A 20,241-nucleotide genomic window follows, 5' to 3' on the forward strand; every position below is an offset into this window, starting at 1 on the left:
TGCTCGTGGCTGGAATGTGGGCGGGAGAAAGGGGTGGCGACCGTGTTTACTGCCTACAAACCAGAGGCAGCTGCTTCCAGACTGTAAGGCTTGTCGGTGTTTCCCTGGGAGAGGGCTTGTCTGCCTTAGGCAGCACAGCTGCTGGCAGCAGCAGTACTTAGTTACTGTATTTTGGTATAGGGCCCCAATTTAAATAAAATTTTCCCCAATTTTTTACTGGGACATCATCAGAAACATTTGGGTACTAATTAATTCTTTGTGATGTCGGTGGATTTTTCTCCATGGTTCTTCTTCTGTAGAACTTCTTAGTATTACTTGCTTCTTACTGAAATTTCACTCCTGCTGGTTGTCTTTCTGTTTTTGTCTCACTAGTTTGGACTTGAACTCAAACTCCATTTTAATTTTGGAGACTGACATGTGCTCCCAGATCAGTGACAGACAGTGCTTTAACCCGAGGTTCATCCGCAGTGTCAATGCTAGGTTAAAGGCTGGTGTGCCCATGTTACATCAGACTGTGGTCTAAGAGAGTGGGTGCCAAGCAGATGGATGCAGACTGGCCAAAGTAAATCCAGGGATTGCTTCAGCTGGGAGCAAGGCACAGGCAGATGGCAAATTCTCTCTGTGCTTGTGTACCTTTGGTTGTGCTCTGCTAAAACACAGCAGGGGCCAGGACTGAATGAAGATGTCCACCTTCAGTTGAGGTTGTAACTAGAGGGCAAATTCATCCAAGCCCTGTGCTCCTCACTGCTGCCACTCAGGAGATGGAAACACAAGTGTTGTATTGCACTAAATAGTTAGTTAGTTGTTTGCAACACACAAGGGTGCAGTGCCCAGGAAGAGTCTGGAGGAGGGGGTTGGTGGTGTCAGTGTATATTTTTCCTTATTGTATTTTCCCCCTTATTGCGAGGGAAATCTGTCGGAAGACTGGGCATCCAGCTCAGGCACATGTAGAGTAGTGATTTGATAAAATATGTGTGGACTTAAAGTGTTCACACATATTTTATTTATTTGGAAAGGCCTAACAGTGGAACTATGAGAAGAGTTGGCATAGGTAGCATGAACTGCCCTGGAAATGATTCTAGAGTACCCAGGAGGATCACACATGGCTGGAATGGATGAGTGGACAGAGGTAGGGATGCATGGGATGGAGGTGATTTGAAAGGATTTTACTCCCAGCTTGGAATAACAACTGGATGAGGGGAAGATCACTAATGTTGCTTTTGACAAGCTGAGGATGTTTTTTATAAGCTGAGGTCAGTAGCTGATGTGCAGACTTGGCTCTCATCAGATACTACAGCCAACATCCAGACCAGTCACAGATGAGATGAAACTCTCCCAAGTCCACTTCAGCTTGAGTTAGAGACACGTATTTCCCTATATCCCTTTCCAGTGTCCTGGCACCCATGGCTTGGAATACCACCTGAATGTAAATGTGGGTGGAGAACTGTGTTATATGACCTTTGCTCTGCTGTTGGTGGGAGCAAGTAAATATTAGCTCATGTCATTAGCCTAGAAAAGATATAATCTCCATATATTAACTCCCCTACTCTTTGAACCTAGGAGCATCTGAGGGGGTATTTAGGATTGCTCCAATCCATCAGTACATGCAGTTCTCTCCTCCAGTGTGGATCTTGTCAGCTTTCTGTCCCAGCCCAAGCAATGGGAGCACCACTGCTCCTCTTAGCCCTGACCCTACTCCCAGTTGCAGCTGCAGCAAGCCTGGAACCGTGAGACTCTCTCCTTTTGATTTTGGGGGGCTTGGGGGAAGGCCCTGTTGTTGAGGGGTGGTGCTGAGGGGCTGCACTCTTTGGCACCCCAGAGCTGGATGGTGGGAGCCTGGTTCCCAGGGGGCTGAGCAGAAGCAGCTCCTGCAGAGTCCTGGGCATTGAGCACTGCAGTGTTGGCTTGTGCAGGAGCTGCACTGCACACACCACAAAGGTACAGAGGCCACAGGAGTTCTGCCTCTGTTTGTGCTGGTGGAGTGAAATCTGGTGTGAGGATGGAAGCCTAATGCCTCAGCCACTGCATGCTTGGCTTCTTTGGTTTCCTCACACAGCCTTGCTCTGTGTACTCACAACTGGAGCATCGTGGACTGGGCAGCTGTGTCCTGGCTGGTGGCAGGGTGGTGACACAGAGAAACTGGGAGTTCTCTATACTTGGGCATGTTCCTCCTTTCTCATTTGAAAAGGAGCTTAAAAGAGCTAAACTTCCTTCAATGCAGTCCTCCAGACATTTCTCACCCTTGGTTTACCTCTTCATGAAAGCAGCAGAGATGGATGCTTGCTGGCCTGTCCACCTCAGCCTCTGACCTGTTTTTGAACATGTACTGCTCTCTTCTAGTCACTATATGGTGGTGTTCCCTGCTATCCTTCGGCAGTGCCAGGAGGAGAAGCTCTACATTCACTTCAGCTCCCTGACTGAGGCTGTCCACCTAGCTGTCACCTTGCAGACAGAAACCCAGAATCACACACTGGTGGAGCAGGATGTGGAGAAGCCAGGCACTTCTCAGAGCATCACCTTCCAGGTGAGTGTAGCTCTGGCTACTGATTTGACAGAGAATGCTTTCACATTCACACAAGAGCAGGGCACTTCTCTGGGTACACTGTCCTTTTCCTTGCCACAGCTTCCAAGCAGGCTAAGTATATTTCCCTACCAGTGCTAGGCAAAATACAACAGTGTCCTGGAGTCTAAGATAGTAGGGCATCTTTTCTATGTATAAAAAGATTTTTATAGAAAAGAACAGATTTCTTTTGATCTGTATCAGCACATTTCATCCTACTTAAAGCGTGGTGCTAAATATTTATTTTCAGTTTAATCAGTGTTTAATCACTTTTGCCCCTAAAAGTGCTTGTATATCACAGCAAAAGTCAATGCATTGCAAATATTTTCTTTTCATCCTTGTTTCCTCAGGAGCCTGCCCCTTCAGCTCCAAGAGGACCATTGTGCTCTAAAGCTGCACCTACATTGCCAGATGTAGTTGCAGCCTGCATAGACATTGAGCTTGCTTTAATTTAGCTGTGATGGCACTGAACCAACAATGAACTGAATGTCACCAAGGGTATTTCTGGATATTTCTGGAGTGGCTTGAGTTCCTGTCATTGCTGACTGCTGTGGTTAGCTTATCTAGACACACTGACTACAGAACCTTCAGCTGCATTTCTGGAGAGCCATGGAGATGTATGTGGTGCTGAGGCTCTACAAACTGCCCCTGTCTTCCTCAGCACAGCACAAAGTCACTGTGCCTATGCCCTGATTGCCCTGCAGGCTCAGCAGAATTCAGGGAGGGGCTGTAGTCACTTTTGGGCTTTGTCAACATGACAGTGATTGATTAAGAGTTTGGTGCCAACCCTTAGGAGAGAGCAAGTCCTGGTTCTGGAAAGCCAAGGAAGTCTGCTGTTACCAAAAACAAAAACCACCAAAAAAAAAAATCTTCCTCCTGCTGAGCTTGGTCTCTCTGATGCTGAGATGTCCTGTGTTTGCCTCATCAGTATCCCACCTCTTATTACTTAGGATCTGACTTTCCTATGGTTTACTTAGTTCCATAAAACTCTCTCATTTATGTTAAGTGGGAGAAGAACATGTTGGTCAGTTCACTATTAAGTTCATGAGCAAGGCAGTGACTGCTTCTGCCTCGCAAGTGGGTTACAGAGTCATATGGAAGAATTTGGACTCTGAAGTTTGGGGATTTTTTAACAGTGAGATGATGTCTTATATATGTGATAAGATGCAAAGTTTCTGATGAATTTTTTTCCATTTTCTTGTGTCAATCAACCTAGGTGCCAGACTTCATGTTAATTCCTGCAGGAACAGATGATTCCGAGACAGAGGTAGGACATGTCTCTTGTCTGCCTCTCCTCTTACAAATTAGAGGGCTTCAGCCTCTCCTGTGCCTGAGTCATGTTAATGTTGGAAATACAGGGTGGGAAAGACAGTAAAGAAGAAAAATAAATGTGCAAAGGGGCAAACATGACAAGCAGAAGGGCAAAGAAAAGGGAATGAACAAAAAGAAAGAAGAAAGACGAAAGAAGACTATGACTGGGGAAGGGAGAGACTTTAATCAGAGTAGATGAAAGGAGGAGGGGGACGTTGGAGATTTTGGAAGGACAAGTGCCTCTGGTTCGCTTCCAAGCTCTTTGTAGTCTGAGGTAATTTGTGGTTTTTTTTAACCTGACAGTCAGAGGAGGTGGCTTCTCTGCATGTCCTGATCCACAGTGGAGACAATGTGCTCCTTGACGGTAACAAAAAAGTTCTGATCAAGCCCCAGAAGAATATAATTCTGATAGAGACAGACAAGGACTTATACAAACCTGGAGAAACAGGTAAGGCAAAAAGGCAGCATATTGAAAAGGGGAGGGAAGGGTCAAGATAGCAGCCACACCTGGAGGGAAGATTTCACCAAGTGCAGCAAGCTAAGGTTGTTGGAGATGGAAGGAAGCAGATCTCTATTATCCAGTGTTTCTAGGAACAGTTTGAGGCAGGATGCTCCCCTCCAAGTGTGCTACACCAAATTCCCAACCTGCTGTTCCTGGGTGTTGTTTTGGTGCCATATCTCTAGTGAGACCTAAAGGGAAAGCCAGGACTGTCCAGGACACTGGGCAGCCTTGAAGACTGTTGCTCATATTTGAGTAAAACCTAGAGTGTCAGTTCCAAACTGTAGAATTACAGAGTCCCCACATTCTTCACAATATGAACGGACTGCAGACGGACTCCTCTATAGACAAGCCCACTGTTTACCCCAATTTGTAATCTCTCTAGGTAAAGGCAGTGGGGTTCTGCAGCACTCAGCTGTGTATAAACCTCCCAGACAAAGCCCTCTGGGGTGGGAGGTTCTGGGGAGGGCTGGTTGGGAAAAGACCTGAGCATCTCTGAGGTAGACAGACATGAATACTGGAGCATAGAAAAGGAGAAGCAAGTTTGTGCAAGGACATGGTGCAGCCAGAATACTTTACTATGTTTTTCTTCATTTCTACAGTGAAATTTAGAATTGTGAACCTTGATGAGAACCTTAAGGTCATTAAAAATGAGGTGAGTATCACTTTGTGCTTTTCTAGAAGTAGGAGCTTCAGCATGAGACGTTGAGAGGCTCATGAACAAGATATCTCCTTTCGTGCCTGTTAAGCCATAAGAACAAATTATCTTAGGAGGAAACCACTCATCCACTGGTCCCTTGAAGAAAGACAGGTGTAAGCTGGCACAGGGGGAGGAGGAGATGTACTGTGGGGTCTGGATGGGGCAGGAATTTCTGCTCAGGGACCCATGTCAGGCAGAGTTCTTTATACTGGTTCACATGGATGCTGTTCTACAAAACTGAGATTGTGTTTCTCTTGTTTTTACAGTATTCCCAGATATGGCTGCTGGTAAGTGACAAAGAAGTGATCTAAGGGATGTATCTGTCTCTTCTACTGTGATCCTTCACTCCCAGAGTTGTGCCACAAATGTAACTTCATGAAGTTATGGTTACAGTTCAGGTTCAGCTGAAGGTTTTTCTGTGTGGTCAGCTTCTATGTGGTCAGCACAACTGCCTCCTCTTTCCCGTAGCGTTATGATGTTGCCACTTCCCAGTAGCTTTACTGTTCTTGCCAGCCTCTGTAATTCCTAAGTTTACTAAAATAGTACTGGAGGGAAGCAAAGGTATCTCTCATGACAATCTAGAGTCCTCCCTACTGGGTCAAGTTCAAGCCCTTGTAGTGCCTTCTTGTGCCTGAGTGTGGCTGGACCTGCCAGGTACATGTGCCCAGTGTGACTTGTGGCTCTGCGTGTCCTTTCCCAAACAGGATCCTGAATACAACCGTATTGCTGAGTGGCTGAATGTAAAGTCAAATCACGGCATTGTGGATCTGTCCTTCCCCCTGGCGTCTGAAGCATCCCTTGGGAATTATACCATCTCAGTGCAGCAGAACACGGCTTATAAAAAATTCAGTGTTGAGGAATATGGTGAGACTCCAACATCAGAGGGGCGGGAAAAGCAGTGTGGATGGGTGGCTGGAGGAGAGAGCAGAGTGTCCATCCCACCTTTTGCCTTGAGAGAACAACAGAATGGACACAAGGATGGATGGGTCTGTGTGCACATCTCACATGGGGCTGGAGGCTCTGCAGCTATGCAGGGTACAAAGGAGAGGCCATGGGGTGACATCTCACTTTACCTGCATCTGGGCCCCGTAATGAGCACGTTTTGCTGAGCTAGGTGTGTCATCCACTCCAGTCAGCTCCTGTAATGGGAAGTGGAATCATGCCTTGGTCGCATTAATTGGCATTGGTAAAGACAAAACCTTGTGCCCTGTGCCTTGCCTGAGCTGGAGTAGAAAGCAGTCCCATGTGCAATTGCAGCAGCAAGTACAGGGTGGTGTGGCTGGAGGGAGTAACTCGACTGCCCCATGGTGCTGAAGAACTGGGGATGTCACTGTCTTTCCCTCATCTGAACTGCAGCTGTAGCTTCTCTCAGTGTCCATACTCATCCATACCATCCATTGGTTTTTTCCTCCATCCTTATCCTACTCTCTTCCATACAGTGCTGAAAAAATTTGAGGTGGAAATTGAGCACCGTCGATATATCACTACATCAGATGAGGCATTTCAGCTGGTTGTCTGTGGCAAGTGAGTACATGATGCCATTGTGATCTCTGCCCTTTGACTCCACTGTCACCTCCAGATTGCTCAAGAAAAAGAAGTGCTCTTCCACTTGTCAGTAGGATCTTTTTGCATTACCCTGTGTCTTGGAGAGACAGATCACACTCTGGAATGGGCTCCTTGTCACACCTGGTCACTTATTGTGAGGCTGAAGGACACTAAAGATGCTGGGTGTAGTGGGTGGAGAGGGATGCAAAATGATTTTAAAGGATGAGCTAAAGTTCCTGAGCAAACAAGGTACAAAGCAAGGCTCTCTGGGCTCCACTTCCCCTGAGGAGGATGGGAGGTGTCCTGTACCAATATTTCTGCTGACAGTCAGCAGACTGTCTTTGGTGAATGTTTCTCTCTTTTGACATAGGTATACTTATGGGAAGCCTGTTCAAGGGAAAGTAGAAATCACTGTTATGACACACTCCCAGGAAAGGAAAGGCAATTCTACAAGTTCAGCTATTCAGAAGCAAAACAGCTGGGTAGGTGAACAAATAGGAGATAAAAAAGTGTCTGGAAATGTGTTTCTGCCCCCTTCACCTGGTGCAATGCACCTCAGATGGGCGCCAACCTGTTCAGTCTGGTGTCTTCCCAGTTGCTGGACATGATCAGACCACTGATTCCTCTTCCCATAACCCTGTGCTTGAATTACTGCTCTAGCTGTGCATTCCTGATTCCGTGCTTTGGGAGAAAGTGTAAGCCATGGGAAGGAGTGGTGCCTGGGACCTTTTCCAAGGGTCTGTATCACATTGTGTGCAATCAGATCACCCCACCTCGTGGGGCTATTCAGATCCCTGAATAGCCTACCAATAACCTACCAGGGCCTATTCAGCCCTGTGACCACGCACACCAATAATCAGGCTGTCAGAGCATCACATGGACTGTGGATCCATGCCCTGTTTCTTGCTCTACCCCTGCACAATGAGTCATCTAAAGCTTGCTAGTGTCTGGTCTGAAATTATGTCCATTGCTGGTTACATTTTCTTCTCATCTGTGTCCATTATTTTTTGTGGTTATACTTCGCATTTGTTTTTTTCCCACGGGTTTCAGATGCACGTATTTTGGCCTGAAAGTCACAGGAAAATATTTTTAAATGTCAGACCAGCCAGCAATGAGCCAGAATAGAAAAATCTAGCTGGATCTCTGCATTTTTTAAAATGCACTCCAGCTGGAATGCTGTGCAGTCTTAGCTGTGCAAAACATCAGCTGAATGCCAGCTCCACATGGCATGTAAGAGGCCCTGAAAGGTTCTGAGGAGCACTTCTCAGGCATGGCTAGAAACACTGGCTATACCCAGGCTCTGCCTCAACGATTGGCAAAGCTCTTGCCATCTGTACCTGGCAGGATGCCTGTGTTTCATATGGCCATGTCACAGGAATGGTCATGTCTGGAAAGCCACACTGTCAGGCTTTATTCATCAGGGCCATAGCATTTCAGGGAGACCTTTAGCTCACATAATGAAATTCATGCTCTCTCAGCTACAGGATTTGGGCTGAATTCAGTCTTCCGAGATTCTCTCAGGAGAATTAACCCTTATGTGATTTGCCTTAAGTACTTTTTTTTTTTGCTACTTTTTTGTGATTGTTTAATCCAAGCATATTGATTTCTTTTTTGCCTAAGGTATCCATTGATGGGTTTCTGCAGTTAGGATTTGGGAGCTTTCCTCTGTTCCAAAAATATCAGGAAATACTTCTTTAGGATTGCCTGGCATCTATGGAACAGTTTGTCTTCCTCCACATCACACTCATTCTCTCTGTTCTCCTCTCTGTGTAGACAAATAAGGATGGCTGCGCTACTTTCACAATAAAGACAGAAGCTCTGGAAATAAATGAGGCTGACAGCTACATAATTGCAAAAGGAAAAGTGGTGGAAAATGGAACAGGTACTGGATAATATGTGGAGCATTCTCTTCTTCACAGACAACATTTTTGGCTTTGGTCTTTATGTGGCAGTGGAATTTCTTTTGAAAAAGTAACTTGAAGATTCCCATGTCTTCTGTTATGGCAATAGTCTCTATTCTAGTACCTCTTCCATCTGTTTTTACCAGATTTCCAAATCCTTCACCATTCACCTCCCTTCATATGTGTGTAACTTCATAGTGATTGCCTGGACACCAGGGTGTTCCTCAGCCAGTTGCAAAGTCCTAGACTGTTTAAACAGTCATCTAGTTTCCCTTCATCTTCAAAAAACACAAACAAATAAACATGTAAATAGATACTTATAGCCTATAATGCATCATGTCATGAAGCATTATGGAATGCTTGATGGAATAATATCCTAGAAGAATGTATTTTCTCTCCTAAATTTAGAGCTTGTAGATGTTGTAGGTAGTGTTGAAGTACGTTTTTTACTTCTGCTTCCCTAAGAGCACTGCTTCAGATTCAACAGATTTTTCATTTCCCCCCCCAGGAGCCCATTCTGAGGAAACGGCTCAAATTTCTGTGGCATGGATAAAGAAAGCTGTACAGTTTATCAACCTCCATCCATTCTACAAACGAGGGATACCATACACAGGGAAGGTAACATTCATGGATCCCTTCTCTGCTCAGAATGCATCACAGATAAAACCTTTTGTGGGAAGAAAGGAACAGCCTCCAGCAAAGTCAGCGCTGCTCTGCTGGCACCCAGAAACTAGGAGTGAAGCCTCGTGTAGAAGAAATTTTTTTCTCCCCATCCTAACATAGTGTATTTCCTGGACTGGATTTCTGGGGCCAGCTGCAGTTTCTGGAGGCTTCCCCAGGAGCATCTCCTGAAACTAATCTGTGCATATGGGATGGGGGTGCGTCAGCAGGCACATAACATTCCCTTTGGATGAAAACTCATGGTAACTTGGCAGAAATCTCTAAAGCCTTGCACATGAGTTCACTGGCACTCATTTCTGACTCGGGTCACCTGGGTGATGCTAGGAATGCTGTCCTGGGACTAGAAACACTTTCACCTGGGCTGGTACTGACCCCAACACAGAGGGCAAGGAACAGCAAGACTTAAGTTGTTGGGGACAAATCTCTTTCTGATCATCAAAGATTCTCTAGCATTGTCCAAGAAACACCTCAGGGTCTGAAGAGTTCATCTTTTCCCCCAATAGAGGTGTCTCATTTGCCTGTATTACTGTTTTGTTCCAGTCCTGAACAGTTTCAAATTGTTGGTTTCATGTATTTATTGGACTTTTATTTGGATCCTTCCAACTGGTCTGAAAGCTAGAAGGGCTGAGGGAACCAAGTGATAGAAGCAATTAAAATGAAGCACTGTCAGTGCCTCAGAGTCTGGCACAAGAGGGTATTAACTTCCCCCCCTTCCCTCCAGATGATCTTCCACAGTGAAGACTCTCTCCTCAATTATCAAACAATCCATCTAATAGTTAATGTCAATGATAAGGAGACACAGCTGTCACTCCTCACAGATGATATGGGAGAAGCTCACTTCACACTGGATACCACCAGTTGGAATAGCACGATGGTTTCTCTGAGGGTGAGTATCAGCCACTGAAAATCTTTTGTCTGGTGTGGGGTGTGTCCCATGAAAAGATAAGAGGAAAAATGAGATTGTGGTCAAATCTACTAGGCTTGGATTTTTGCTAAAACTTTATAAGAAGAAATCTTGTAAGAGACTTTAAAATGATGTTTCAACAAATTATTTTAGGCATACAGATGTGCAGTCTGCCATCAGCTCAGGCGATAACAGAGTTTCGGCAGGTGTACAAGTTCCCTTGCATCACTTGATACTAACTGTGTTGCCACCTTGTGTTTATGTGCTCGGAAGGGTACCCACCACCCTCCAAGTGACAACAGTTCATTTTCTGCTGGAATTGAAGAAGAGGACTTCCATTGGCTGAAACCTTTCTACTCTGAGAGCAACAGCTTCCTGGAGATCAAGGCCAAGGGTTACATGATGTCCTGTGATCGAGAGCAGGAAGTGCATGTGGATTATATCCTTTCCCAAAATAAACTCAGCTCTGAAGAAGACCACATTGATTTCTACTACTTGGTGAGCACAGAAGACAGCTGATTCTCAGGGCAAGGTTATGCTTACTGGCATTTTACCCTTTTCTCACAGCAAAGAGATACTCAAAGGAAAGATAAAGCTACTCCTAGATAGTCAGCTTGTGACTTCTGTTCTGCCCAAACCTGTGCCTACTTTCCAGTTCCTGGACTTGCTCCTAGCCCCCAGCTGCATTGCTTTGTTATCCATGTCTTGACTTAAGCTTGGGTGATAGATGCCTGCCATTTGCCCCTCTTTCTCTTATGTCCACATGGATGGCATTGGCTGGCTAGCCCGAACTCTGCCCAGAAGGTGAGCCCCGGATGTCTGTCTGTGTCTGGGGCAATCTGTCTGAGAACTAGGAGGCAATCTCTGGGGCAGCTGACATTCCCTCGCCTGTATCTTTGCAGGGAAAAGCTTGAGAGGCCCTTGCACAGGGCCTTGATGCACAGCAGAGGTATGCAATAGAGTTTTCATGAAGTCCCCTTTGAAGAAAGTGAGTCAAAGCAAAGGTGTGACTAAGGCCTAGCTGAGAGGTTATGACTGTCTTGGTTACTGGACTGGACTCACTTGTACAATCAGAAAGTACTGGATACTAGTAATGCAAAGATCAGAGTTCACAGGGTCTTAAGAGCAGAGCTTCATAGCCCATAGCTTCAGAAGTACTTGGCTTTGCAAGCAGCCTCACCTTCTCATGGCCTAACCAACACCTCTCAAGTCCTACCCAGTTATACCATCAGCATCTCTGCTGCAGAGATGGAAATGGAAATCATGTCCTGCCAGAGGAGCTTCTGGGGCAACATTTGTCAGATGCCATTCTCTCTTCCTGTGTTCTTTTCACACTCTCCTCATGCTCTTGGAATTCAGGCCCTTGAGTGGTGCTTCTCTTTTTCTTCAGGTGATAGCAAAAGGCAAGATCCTTTTCAGCAGAAAGAAGAAGGTGCCAATTACCCTTCATGAGAGTGAGTAAAAACATGAGAAGTGTCTTGTAACACACTCCAGAAAACTGACCACTCTCCAGTGACTCTGTCTGCAGGTGTTATTCTTATCCACAGGTGGGAAATATTGAACTGAGTTCTTAGTGGTGATCCTTCCCCTAAGACCAACACAACCTCCTCTCAATTCAGGGTCTTTCTAGGCAACTGCTCCTTCTGTCTTGTCTAATTGATATAACATCCAATCTTATGACTTTGCTGCTAACTTGTAACTTTGAAGAAGACATGAGTCAAAGAAATGGCTGGTATGCTTGGGTTATTGCTAATTTGTGACATTGTCTGTGTGGGGTGTTCTCATCTGCAAGGTAGAAATTATTTTTTGATTCTTAATGCGTGTCCCACTCCAGTGAGTTGATTTGTTTGGATGTTGTCCCTCTCTTCCTCGCTGCTGCCTATTGCAGATCTGCAGGGCTCCTTCTCATTGACTCTGCCTGTTGGCAATGACTTCCTGCCCAACATCAAGCTTCTGGTGTATGCCATCTTCTCAGACGGAGAGGTGGTGGCTGATATGGAGCAGTTTGATGTAGAAATGTGCTTTAACCATCAGGTGAGCAGAAATCACACAAGGACTGTGATAGTATTGCTGATGTGCTCTGATCTGCTGTAGTTCCTGGTCCTGTTTTATCCTCATCCAAATGGTGTAAGCTGGATATATGCAAAACCAGATGCCCAAGTATTCTGGGTGGGAAACAAGACAGGTAACCTCCTTCTCCCTGAATTCCTAGTTCTGCTCTCCAGAACACAAACTGGCAAGCTTTGCCCAAGGAGTAAACCAGGTTCCCTTGAACTCTTTTTTCCCCCATTCCTGTTAGTGACTTGGGAACACACTGTCCCTCATACACTCCCTAACACAGAAGAGAAACCTGTCTGCTTAGCTCCCTGCGGTAGTTCTGGATCAGAGGGTGGTGGATGTGTGGTGGTAGAGGAATTCTGCCTAGGGCTATGTGCACTGCAGCCCCTTTAACCTTCCCTATGGATTTCCAGGATGGCTTGACTCAGCACTTCATCCCCCTTCCCTACCTTATTCAAAGTTCTTCCCTCTGCAACCCAGACATATAAGAGTCAGAGGGTCCCACTCTCCAAGGCTAAGCCCCCAGACCTTGTCTTCTCTTGCAGGTGGCACTGAAATTCTCACACAAGGAGAAGGTCCCAGGCTCACAAGTCAGGCTGAACCTCATGGCTGCTCCAGGCTCCTTGTGCTCTGTGCAGGCTGTCGACAAGAGCGTCCTCCTGAAGAGGAACCAAATCCTAACAGCAGACAGCGTGAGTGCAGCCTGCCCTGTCCAACCCCCTAACGTCTGCCTGCCTTCTGCCTCCATGCATGGGCGGCAGGGAGCCCACAGGACATCCCAGGACAGCTGCAGTGCTGGGTGGCTGCCCTGCCATGCCCCTTCTTTGCCCTCTCCTGAGCATTTATGGGATGATTGTGTTTCTCATCCTCAGCTCTGTGCTGTGAGCCTCTGCCTGAAGGGAGGTGGATGCTACATGGCGCTGCAGGGGAGGCAGGGAGAGCCACTTCAAGGAGATGCTGGTGCTTTCTGCCTGGAGGGAGAGTGCTTAGCAGCCTCCCTCACATCCACGTCTCTGCTCTACCATCTTCCACCAAACTGTGATTTTAAGCCTTTAAAATGGAATTTTGCCCTGGCAGGGTCCTCCTATCCCTCTGCCCCAACCACTGCTGAGTTAAAACCATAAACAGAACAGTGTTTTGGAGCAGTTCTTTAGAAAACAGTCGCTAGATGGGAGCACCCAGAGCACACAGTGGCTGGTGAAAAGTGGTCAGTATTTTGTCAGCACCCAGGTGGATTCTGAGAATCAGAAGGGTTGGAGGCACCTGCCTTAAAGCAGCTGTGTCTTCCAGAGGAATTAATTTAAAACTTGGAGTAATGAACTGCGAAACCTGAAAATCTTAATATAAATCCACAATGTGTACCAGAGATAAAACAGGTACATGCCTCATGCAAAGTAGTAATTATATATTAAATATAATTATAATTATATTTAATAATATAATAATAGTATAATAATAGTATATATAATAATAATAGTAATTATATATTAAATTATAGCAGTACAGTGTGTTACAAAGAAGCCCCACCAAATCCAGGGGGATGCGCTACACCAGTTTATAGAGCCCACAGTGTGATCTGGTGTCCATTTCATAGGGATGCTGTCCTAGTGCAAAGCACTTGCATCATCTGCTGACAGGTATTTCAAGTAATAATCTTTAAATATGTAGATCAGATGTGCCAATGCCTTGTATTTAAACTGAAGCATTTTTATCCTAATTTTGCACCCTAGTGTTGAAAGGCTTCAACTGTCTTGCAGCCTAAAAGCTGCTTGTCTACAACCACTGCTTGGAATTATGTCCTTTAGTATATATTATCCTATATATGTCCTTTATATTATGTCCTTTAGTGTAAGCCAGGTCAGTGCCAACTTCCTCAACTGCAAAGCTCTTCAATATGGAATAGAAGGCTACAACCCAAAAGTTTGACCCATACACGTGGTTGTTGGCCAGCTCTGTTTGAAGACCTGTGTTTTTTCCATTGCAGTTGTATGATAAAATCTTCAAAAACAGCTTCACGTTTGGAGGACGAGGCTTTCCTTACCGCCTGGAAGACTTTGAGGCATACCCTTGCCTGCCCCAGCAGCCCAGACCCCACAAAAAGGCTAGGATGGGTGCACCATGGTACCAAAGTGAGGCTGATGTCTATAACCTGTTTAAGGTGAGTGCCGGCACCTCCTCTAAACTTTCCCAACTTTGCCCTAGTGAGTTCCAGTATGCTGTCCTGAATGCCTACAAGAAGTCATCTGTTCCATGTTGTCCACCATAGCCAAACTCATTTGGGGACTATGGGGAAAGCTGAGTAAGCGCAGTACAAACCACCTGATAGGAAGAAGATAATGTAAAAATGAACAAATTTACTTCAGGGTCCCATAACTACAAAGGAGGGGTAGTAAGAATACAGGAGTAACACCTGGGCACCTCACCATATTCTGACCAATCACCACTTGGCTATTATTGTATTTACAAACTGCTTTACTCTGTGTTTCATTGAGCATCTCCTAACTTGTCCTCAAGAAGTTCAAATAAAAGGAAGTCTTTCACAGTTTGGCTTTATAGCTAACTGTCAAGACAAACAAAGAAATAAACTGATATGCTAACAAGCATGATAGCCAGAGAAGTGTTAACATGTCTGCTAACTGAAATGCAAGAAGTGCTGAGTGCTGCTTCTGGCAGAATGCTCTTTAATAAAATATATGCAAAATATATGAGTTGAAGCGCCTCAAAATAGGAGAAGAGGGTAACATCACACTGAAAACAACCCAAAATATCTGAATTGCATGGGTTTCTTAATTTGACAGAACTCTACCACACAAATACAGAACCTGATTGCCTTCAAAAGGCATGTTATTGTGCTGTCTCCTAGATGATTATTCCTTCGACTGTGTGTCATTGCTAGGGTTGGGCATATGAAGTGCACATCTAGTTGAAATCTGCTTGTACGAGAAGAAATAGTTGCTCCCAGTATTCCTCAGAAACTGGTTTCCATTCCTCATGCACTGGTCAGAGTCTGAGCCACAAGGTTATGCATATAAAGAAGCAGCATTTAAAAATGTTTCACCACTGGCCACCAGCCCCCATTTGATACCCATGATCACAAGATAATTTCAACATTCCTTGTTTCCTTTTATTTATCAGTGATTTACTGTCTGTACTATTTTCCCAGAAACTGCGCATGAAAATATTTACCAACACTAGAATCAAGAAACCGGTTTCTTGTGTGCTTCCAGAGTTTCATAAAAAGATATCTCTAAGAAAACACCCTCTTCTTGGTAAGGAACAGACATGTCCAACTTCTTTAGTGAAGGGTCTTCCCTCTCCCAGTTCTGTCCAGCCTGCAGCTGAGACAACTGAGCCCCATCCTGCTGTGTTTCTTGTTTGTGTATAACAGCAACAAAGCTTGTGTCCATTTCAATGGACCTGATTTACTAATCACAGGTAGAAGCTCAAATCTCCAGCTTTTTTGGTGTCCCTGTGTTCACTGCTTTTCATACAGAATGTAGTGTGTTTTCTACCAGCACTTTCACAGATTATTTAAAGGAGTGTGACTCCATTTCAGCGTGCTGTCTCCTGCTGGATCCAGACCAAATTTGGATCTGCCAGACTGAGCCTTGGGCTAAACTCTATCCAGCCCTGTCTCCCTAAAGCTCTGTTCCCCAAATATAGCCACACTGTGTCAGATTCTCATTGAAACACCAGCCCTGTCCACTCACATTCTGTGTCACAAAACATTTGTGGTTTGTGTTAGATTGCCTGTGAATGAAGAGCTAGTTTCACCTGTAGTTATATGTGCTGTTTTCTGAGGTATCACTTGCTCCCTACCAGGCAGGCAAGCTACCCATGCTGATTCTAAACCTCACTCTGATGACAAGGAGAAGCCAAAACCACGGACGCTTTTCCCAGAGACCTGGATTTGGGATTTGGTGTCTGTCGGGTAGGTAACAGCCTCTGCCATCCTTCTCCAGGGACACTCCTGGAGTATTCCGACTGCTTCTAAGCATGTGCTCCTCTTCTGCTTCCTGCTGCAGGGATGACGGACGAGCGTCTCTCCAAGTCGCTGTACCTGACACCATCACAGAATGGAATGCCAACACCTTCTGTGTTGCCGATATTGGCTTTGGTTTCTCGCCTCTGACCTCTCTTAGGGTCTTCCAGCCATTCTTTGTGGATGTATCACTGCCATACTCTGTGATCCAAGGAGAGACTTTCAAGCTAAAAGCCACTGTCTTCAACTACCTCAAGGACTGTATCCAGGTGAGTCCCTCCAAGCGAGTTTCCCCAATTACATGGCCTCTGTCAGAACAAAATCTTGAGCCCAAAGACAAACTCTGAGCACCTCAGGAGCCCTTGATGCTGGTATCTGGGAGACAAAGCATAACCTCATACTTTATCACCCAGGTATTTGCTGCTTGGTGCTGTGCCTGTTACTAACACTAACCCAATGTGTGTCTGTACATCCAACCATGCTCAGGTCCACACCACTCTCACAGAGACCCCAGAACTGAAGGTGGATGCCTGTCCAAGCTGCCAGTTCACCAGCTGCCTGTGTGCCAATGAAGCAAAAACCTTTGTGTGGAACGTGAGGGCGACCAAGCTGGGTGAGGCTGGGCAGAGGGATGCGTGGCAGCTCCTGGGAGGAGAGGTGGAGTTTGCCCACGTCTCTGCATGTCTGGATCTAATGCTTGTACATACAGCAGCCAGCTGGAAGTGCTCAGCAATGTGTCCCTGTGCTCCCTGCAGGCAGAGTGAACGTCACCGTGAGCAGCGTGGCAGAAGAGTCACACAGTCTGTGTGCTAACAAGATTGCTGTGACACCTTTGCAAGGAGGGAGAGACGCGGTGATAAAATCTCTGCTTGTGAAGGTTGGTCACATCTCAGGGTGGAGAACCCCTGGCAAAAGGATTTGTCCCCTGGGGCAGTTAGCAAGATGCTAACAGGAACATCAGACCAACTTGCTAAGGCAGGGTGACTTCCTTTCCTGTCCTCCCTATCTGAACTACTCTTTCTCCATCTGCAGCCAGGAGGTGTCCTACAAGAGAAGACCCAAAATGCCTTTCTCTGTCCTGCAGGTAGGGGACAAAAATTCCTGACTGCCATTGATCATGACACCAGGATGGAGGGGATAGGGCTACTGCAAATACCCAGAGGTGGGAGGGAATTAATCAGAAAGCAAGCACTGGTGGCACCATCCTGCCTGGGAGAACAACCACTATAATTTGTCCTTGTCAATCTTTTACCTGGCAAAATTTCCTGCATTGAGGCATGTGTTTGCAAGTCTTGGCTCCTGTGACTCAATGTCACATTATGCTTCACCTGGGTCTCCTTGGATGTTTCACTTGTATGAATGGCTTCTTCCATGGGATAAATGGGTTCTGCCTTCCTCAGATAACACCATCTCTGAAGAGTTCTCCCTGACTTTGCCTGCAGAAGTGCTGGAGGGATCTGCCCGAGTCACGTTCTCTGTGATTGGTGAGAAAGGCTTTTCCTGCTCTTGGGTCTGTAGTGAAAAAAACTTGCATAAAGCTTTGGCCTTATTGATGCATTGACCCAGCTCCTAATGAGATAACTTGTAAGGGGTGTGACATTGGCCTCAGAAATATTGATCAAGTAATCCTTTCTAATATTTAAGTGAACCAAAACAATCCTTGCATATTTCCACCAACTTTGTCTTTGCAATTCCTTTCCCATCTTGATACCCACTCAGGAATGACAGCTCTCTTTACCTTTCTTCAGACCCCCTCAAGCTTCCTTTCCTCCTCCCAGAACCATGATGGCTTTCCTTTCTGTGCTGGCCTAATGTAGGAAGGGTCACCAGAAATCTCAATCATGTCTGTTCAGGCAGGGACTGGCTCTTTTCTAGGATCCCAGCAGAGCCTAGGGAAGGCAGCAGTCCTTTTGCTTCACACTGCTCAGTGTCTGTGCTTTTCCTTTCTCATGTCTCTTCTCTCAAATGTAAGGTGACATCATGGGTCCAGCACTCCAAAATTTAGACCAGCTGCTAGACATGCCCTTTGGCTGTGGTGAACAGAACATGGTCAAGTTTGCACCAAACATCTTCATTCTCCAGTACCTGAACAAGACTAAACAACTGGACCCAGAAATTAAGGCTACAGCACTGATATTTCTGACAATGGGTAAGCATTGTCCTTCTTCCTTCTGCTGCTAGAAATCAAGAGTGTGGGGCATAGATGTGGTGGGGAGCTGAAGGGCAGGAGTGGGAGTGACTGCCAGAGCTGTGACAAAGGAAGGCATCACAGAGAAAAGGGAAATGTCTCATGGAAAGAAAAGTTTCTGAAGAAAGCACAACTTGTCTCTGCTGGTAATTGAGGTACTAAGTCCGCTTTTTTGGGAAAGGTGTAGGTAATTAGTGATTTCCATCATTATGTGATGCCTGTTTGTTCCCTTATCAGTCCAAAGCTCACAGAAGCACCTTGTGAAAAGATGACATCAGCTGCTATTACATGGAATAAAGAGTAGCCTTTGGGAGTAAATAGGAGTTCAGTAGCTTAATGTTTCCCTGTGTTTTAGAAAATATATTTTGGAGTCATGTAAATTCTCTCCAGTATAATCTGAATTTAATATAGTGCCTATGTTTGTGTCTCATATTGTAATGTGCCTCATATTTCAGCCTGCCAGTCTCCTTGTCTGGACAGGATTTGACTCCTTTTCTTTCCCCCTTTTTCTCTGGTACTGTAAGCACGTACTGAGATCATGTTCATGTATTTGGGAGAGTGGGGTCTACCCAAGAGAATGGTGGTGGCAGAGAGGAAAGACAAAGGGTAAACACTAAGGCCATGAGGAGGCTGGAGGTAGACCAAACAGATGCAGACAGCATTCTGTCCTCAAGGCTCAAAGGCATGGCTTTGTTGCTTCCTGTACATCCCGTAAAAAAAGTGTTTTGTTGAGTCCCAGCAGGGCTAGGAGGAGTGCTGAAAAGCAATTAGTGTTTCATTTGTGTCCCCTCCAGGAAAAGCCTTCCTCCTCACTCCTACCACCCTTTCTGTTCACAGCAAAGCCCCTGAGGGCTCCTTGGCACATGGGGGGCCATGAGGTGGCTGAGCATGTCGCCCTTCTGCCAAACAGCGGGGCAGGAACCCACAGCACTGGCTCCAAACAGCTCCAGTAATGCAGAGCAGCCTCCTGGCCACTTCAGCAGTGCTGTGCAGCTGCCTCTGTCACACTGATGCTGTGGGGTGCAGGGGGAGCTGGGGCCGGTGCCCTTGTCTCAGCAGCTCTGACTACAAGACTGGTGAATCCTCTTGCTATGGAGCCATCTTCCCATGGCTGGGATACAGTTTGAGGGGCTACAGGTGCTCACAATCAGCCATGTCTTGTTGCCGCAGGCTACCAGCGTCAGCTGCTTTACAAACACGACGATGGCTCCTACAGTGCCTTTGGGAAAGGTGATGAGCAGGGCAACACGTGGTGAGTGACCACAACTGCTACTGTCACCCTAAACCCGTTGTCCTTGCTGGTTCATCTCCTGGCTGTGACATGGGATTCCTCTGTGCTCTGCTCACAGGCTGACAGCTTTTGTAGCCAGGTCCTTTGGGCAGGCCAGCTCCCACATCTACATCGACAAGGACCACGTGCACAGCGCTCTGCGCTGGCTGCAGAAGCACCAGCTGCCCAGTGGCTGCTTCCAGAGCGTGGGGAAGCTCTTCAACAATGACCTGAAGGTATGGCTGCCAGACATGGGAGTGGGAGCAGGAGGAACTCATGGTGAGGCACAGGGTTGCTTCCTCAGCCTTTTCCACTGTGAGCTGTTTTTGGGATCTTTAGCTTGTCTGTGACCCCGAGAAAAGTTAGAAAGTCTCTTTTCCCAGCCTGGCGCTCAAAGAAGGAGTCAGAGCTTTTCATTTCTCACTCTCAAGTGAGAGTTTATTGTATCTTAGCTATAAAATTCTCTCTCCTGTCCAGCTGAATTCCGCTCAGCAAGACAGTCAGAAGCACTCTGCCTCCCCCGGGGCAGTGTTATGTCTTTATACTAAAAACTACGTATACAATGTTTACAATTACTTTCCAATACCTATCACCTATGTTAGACAGTGAGCTTCTTCTCTAAACCAATCTAAAAGTGCCAAC

At 46.0% G+C, this 20,241-nt stretch overlaps 1 protein-coding gene across 4 annotated transcripts in view; it reads left to right on the forward strand.

Annotated features, from left to right (window-relative positions):
- Positions 1-1,540: 1,540 nt before the first annotated feature.
- The window catches only part of LOC102068046 (alpha-2-macroglobulin-like protein 1), a 30,717-nt gene continuing 12,016 nt past the window's right edge, over positions 1,541-20,241 (forward strand). For 3 of the 4 annotated variants that reach the window (XM_074534973.1, XM_026796993.2, XM_074534972.1), the window contains exons 1-27: positions 1,542-1,727; positions 2,341-2,524; positions 3,777-3,827; positions 4,175-4,319; positions 4,973-5,025; positions 5,337-5,357; positions 5,775-5,934; positions 6,510-6,594; positions 6,986-7,097; positions 8,389-8,497; positions 9,025-9,134; positions 9,919-10,083; positions 10,375-10,599; positions 11,492-11,555; positions 11,990-12,135; positions 12,705-12,851; positions 14,144-14,317; positions 15,323-15,428; positions 15,982-16,090; positions 16,185-16,410; positions 16,628-16,754; positions 16,897-17,018; positions 17,174-17,225; positions 17,542-17,625; positions 18,114-18,290; positions 19,500-19,581; positions 19,679-19,835. In XM_074534973.1, the coding sequence (XP_074391074.1) occupies positions 1,660-1,727; positions 2,341-2,524; positions 3,777-3,827; positions 4,175-4,319; positions 4,973-5,025; positions 5,337-5,357; positions 5,775-5,934; positions 6,510-6,594; positions 6,986-7,097; positions 8,389-8,497; positions 9,025-9,134; positions 9,919-10,083; positions 10,375-10,599; positions 11,492-11,555; positions 11,990-12,135; positions 12,705-12,851; positions 14,144-14,317; positions 15,323-15,428; positions 15,982-16,090; positions 16,185-16,410; positions 16,628-16,754; positions 16,897-17,018; positions 17,174-17,225; positions 17,542-17,625; positions 18,114-18,290; positions 19,500-19,581; positions 19,679-19,835 (3,261 nt within the window). In that variant the 5' untranslated portion in view covers positions 1,542-1,659. Of the gene's footprint in view, positions 1,728-2,340; positions 2,525-3,776; positions 3,828-4,174; positions 4,320-4,972; positions 5,026-5,336; positions 5,358-5,774; positions 5,935-6,509; positions 6,595-6,985; positions 7,098-8,388; positions 8,498-9,024; positions 9,135-9,918; positions 10,084-10,374; positions 10,600-11,491; positions 11,556-11,989; positions 12,136-12,704; positions 12,852-14,143; positions 14,318-15,322; positions 15,429-15,981; positions 16,091-16,184; positions 16,411-16,627; positions 16,755-16,896; positions 17,019-17,173; positions 17,226-17,541; positions 17,626-18,113; positions 18,291-19,499; positions 19,582-19,678; positions 19,836-20,241 lie in introns of all 4 variants that reach the window. The other variant, XR_012578979.1, reaches the window with a different exon arrangement.

The sequence above is a fragment of the Zonotrichia albicollis genome, chromosome 2, assembly GCF_047830755.1.
Source record: "Zonotrichia albicollis isolate bZonAlb1 chromosome 2, bZonAlb1.hap1, whole genome shotgun sequence".
NCBI lineage: Eukaryota > Metazoa > Chordata > Aves > Passeriformes > Passerellidae > Zonotrichia > Zonotrichia albicollis.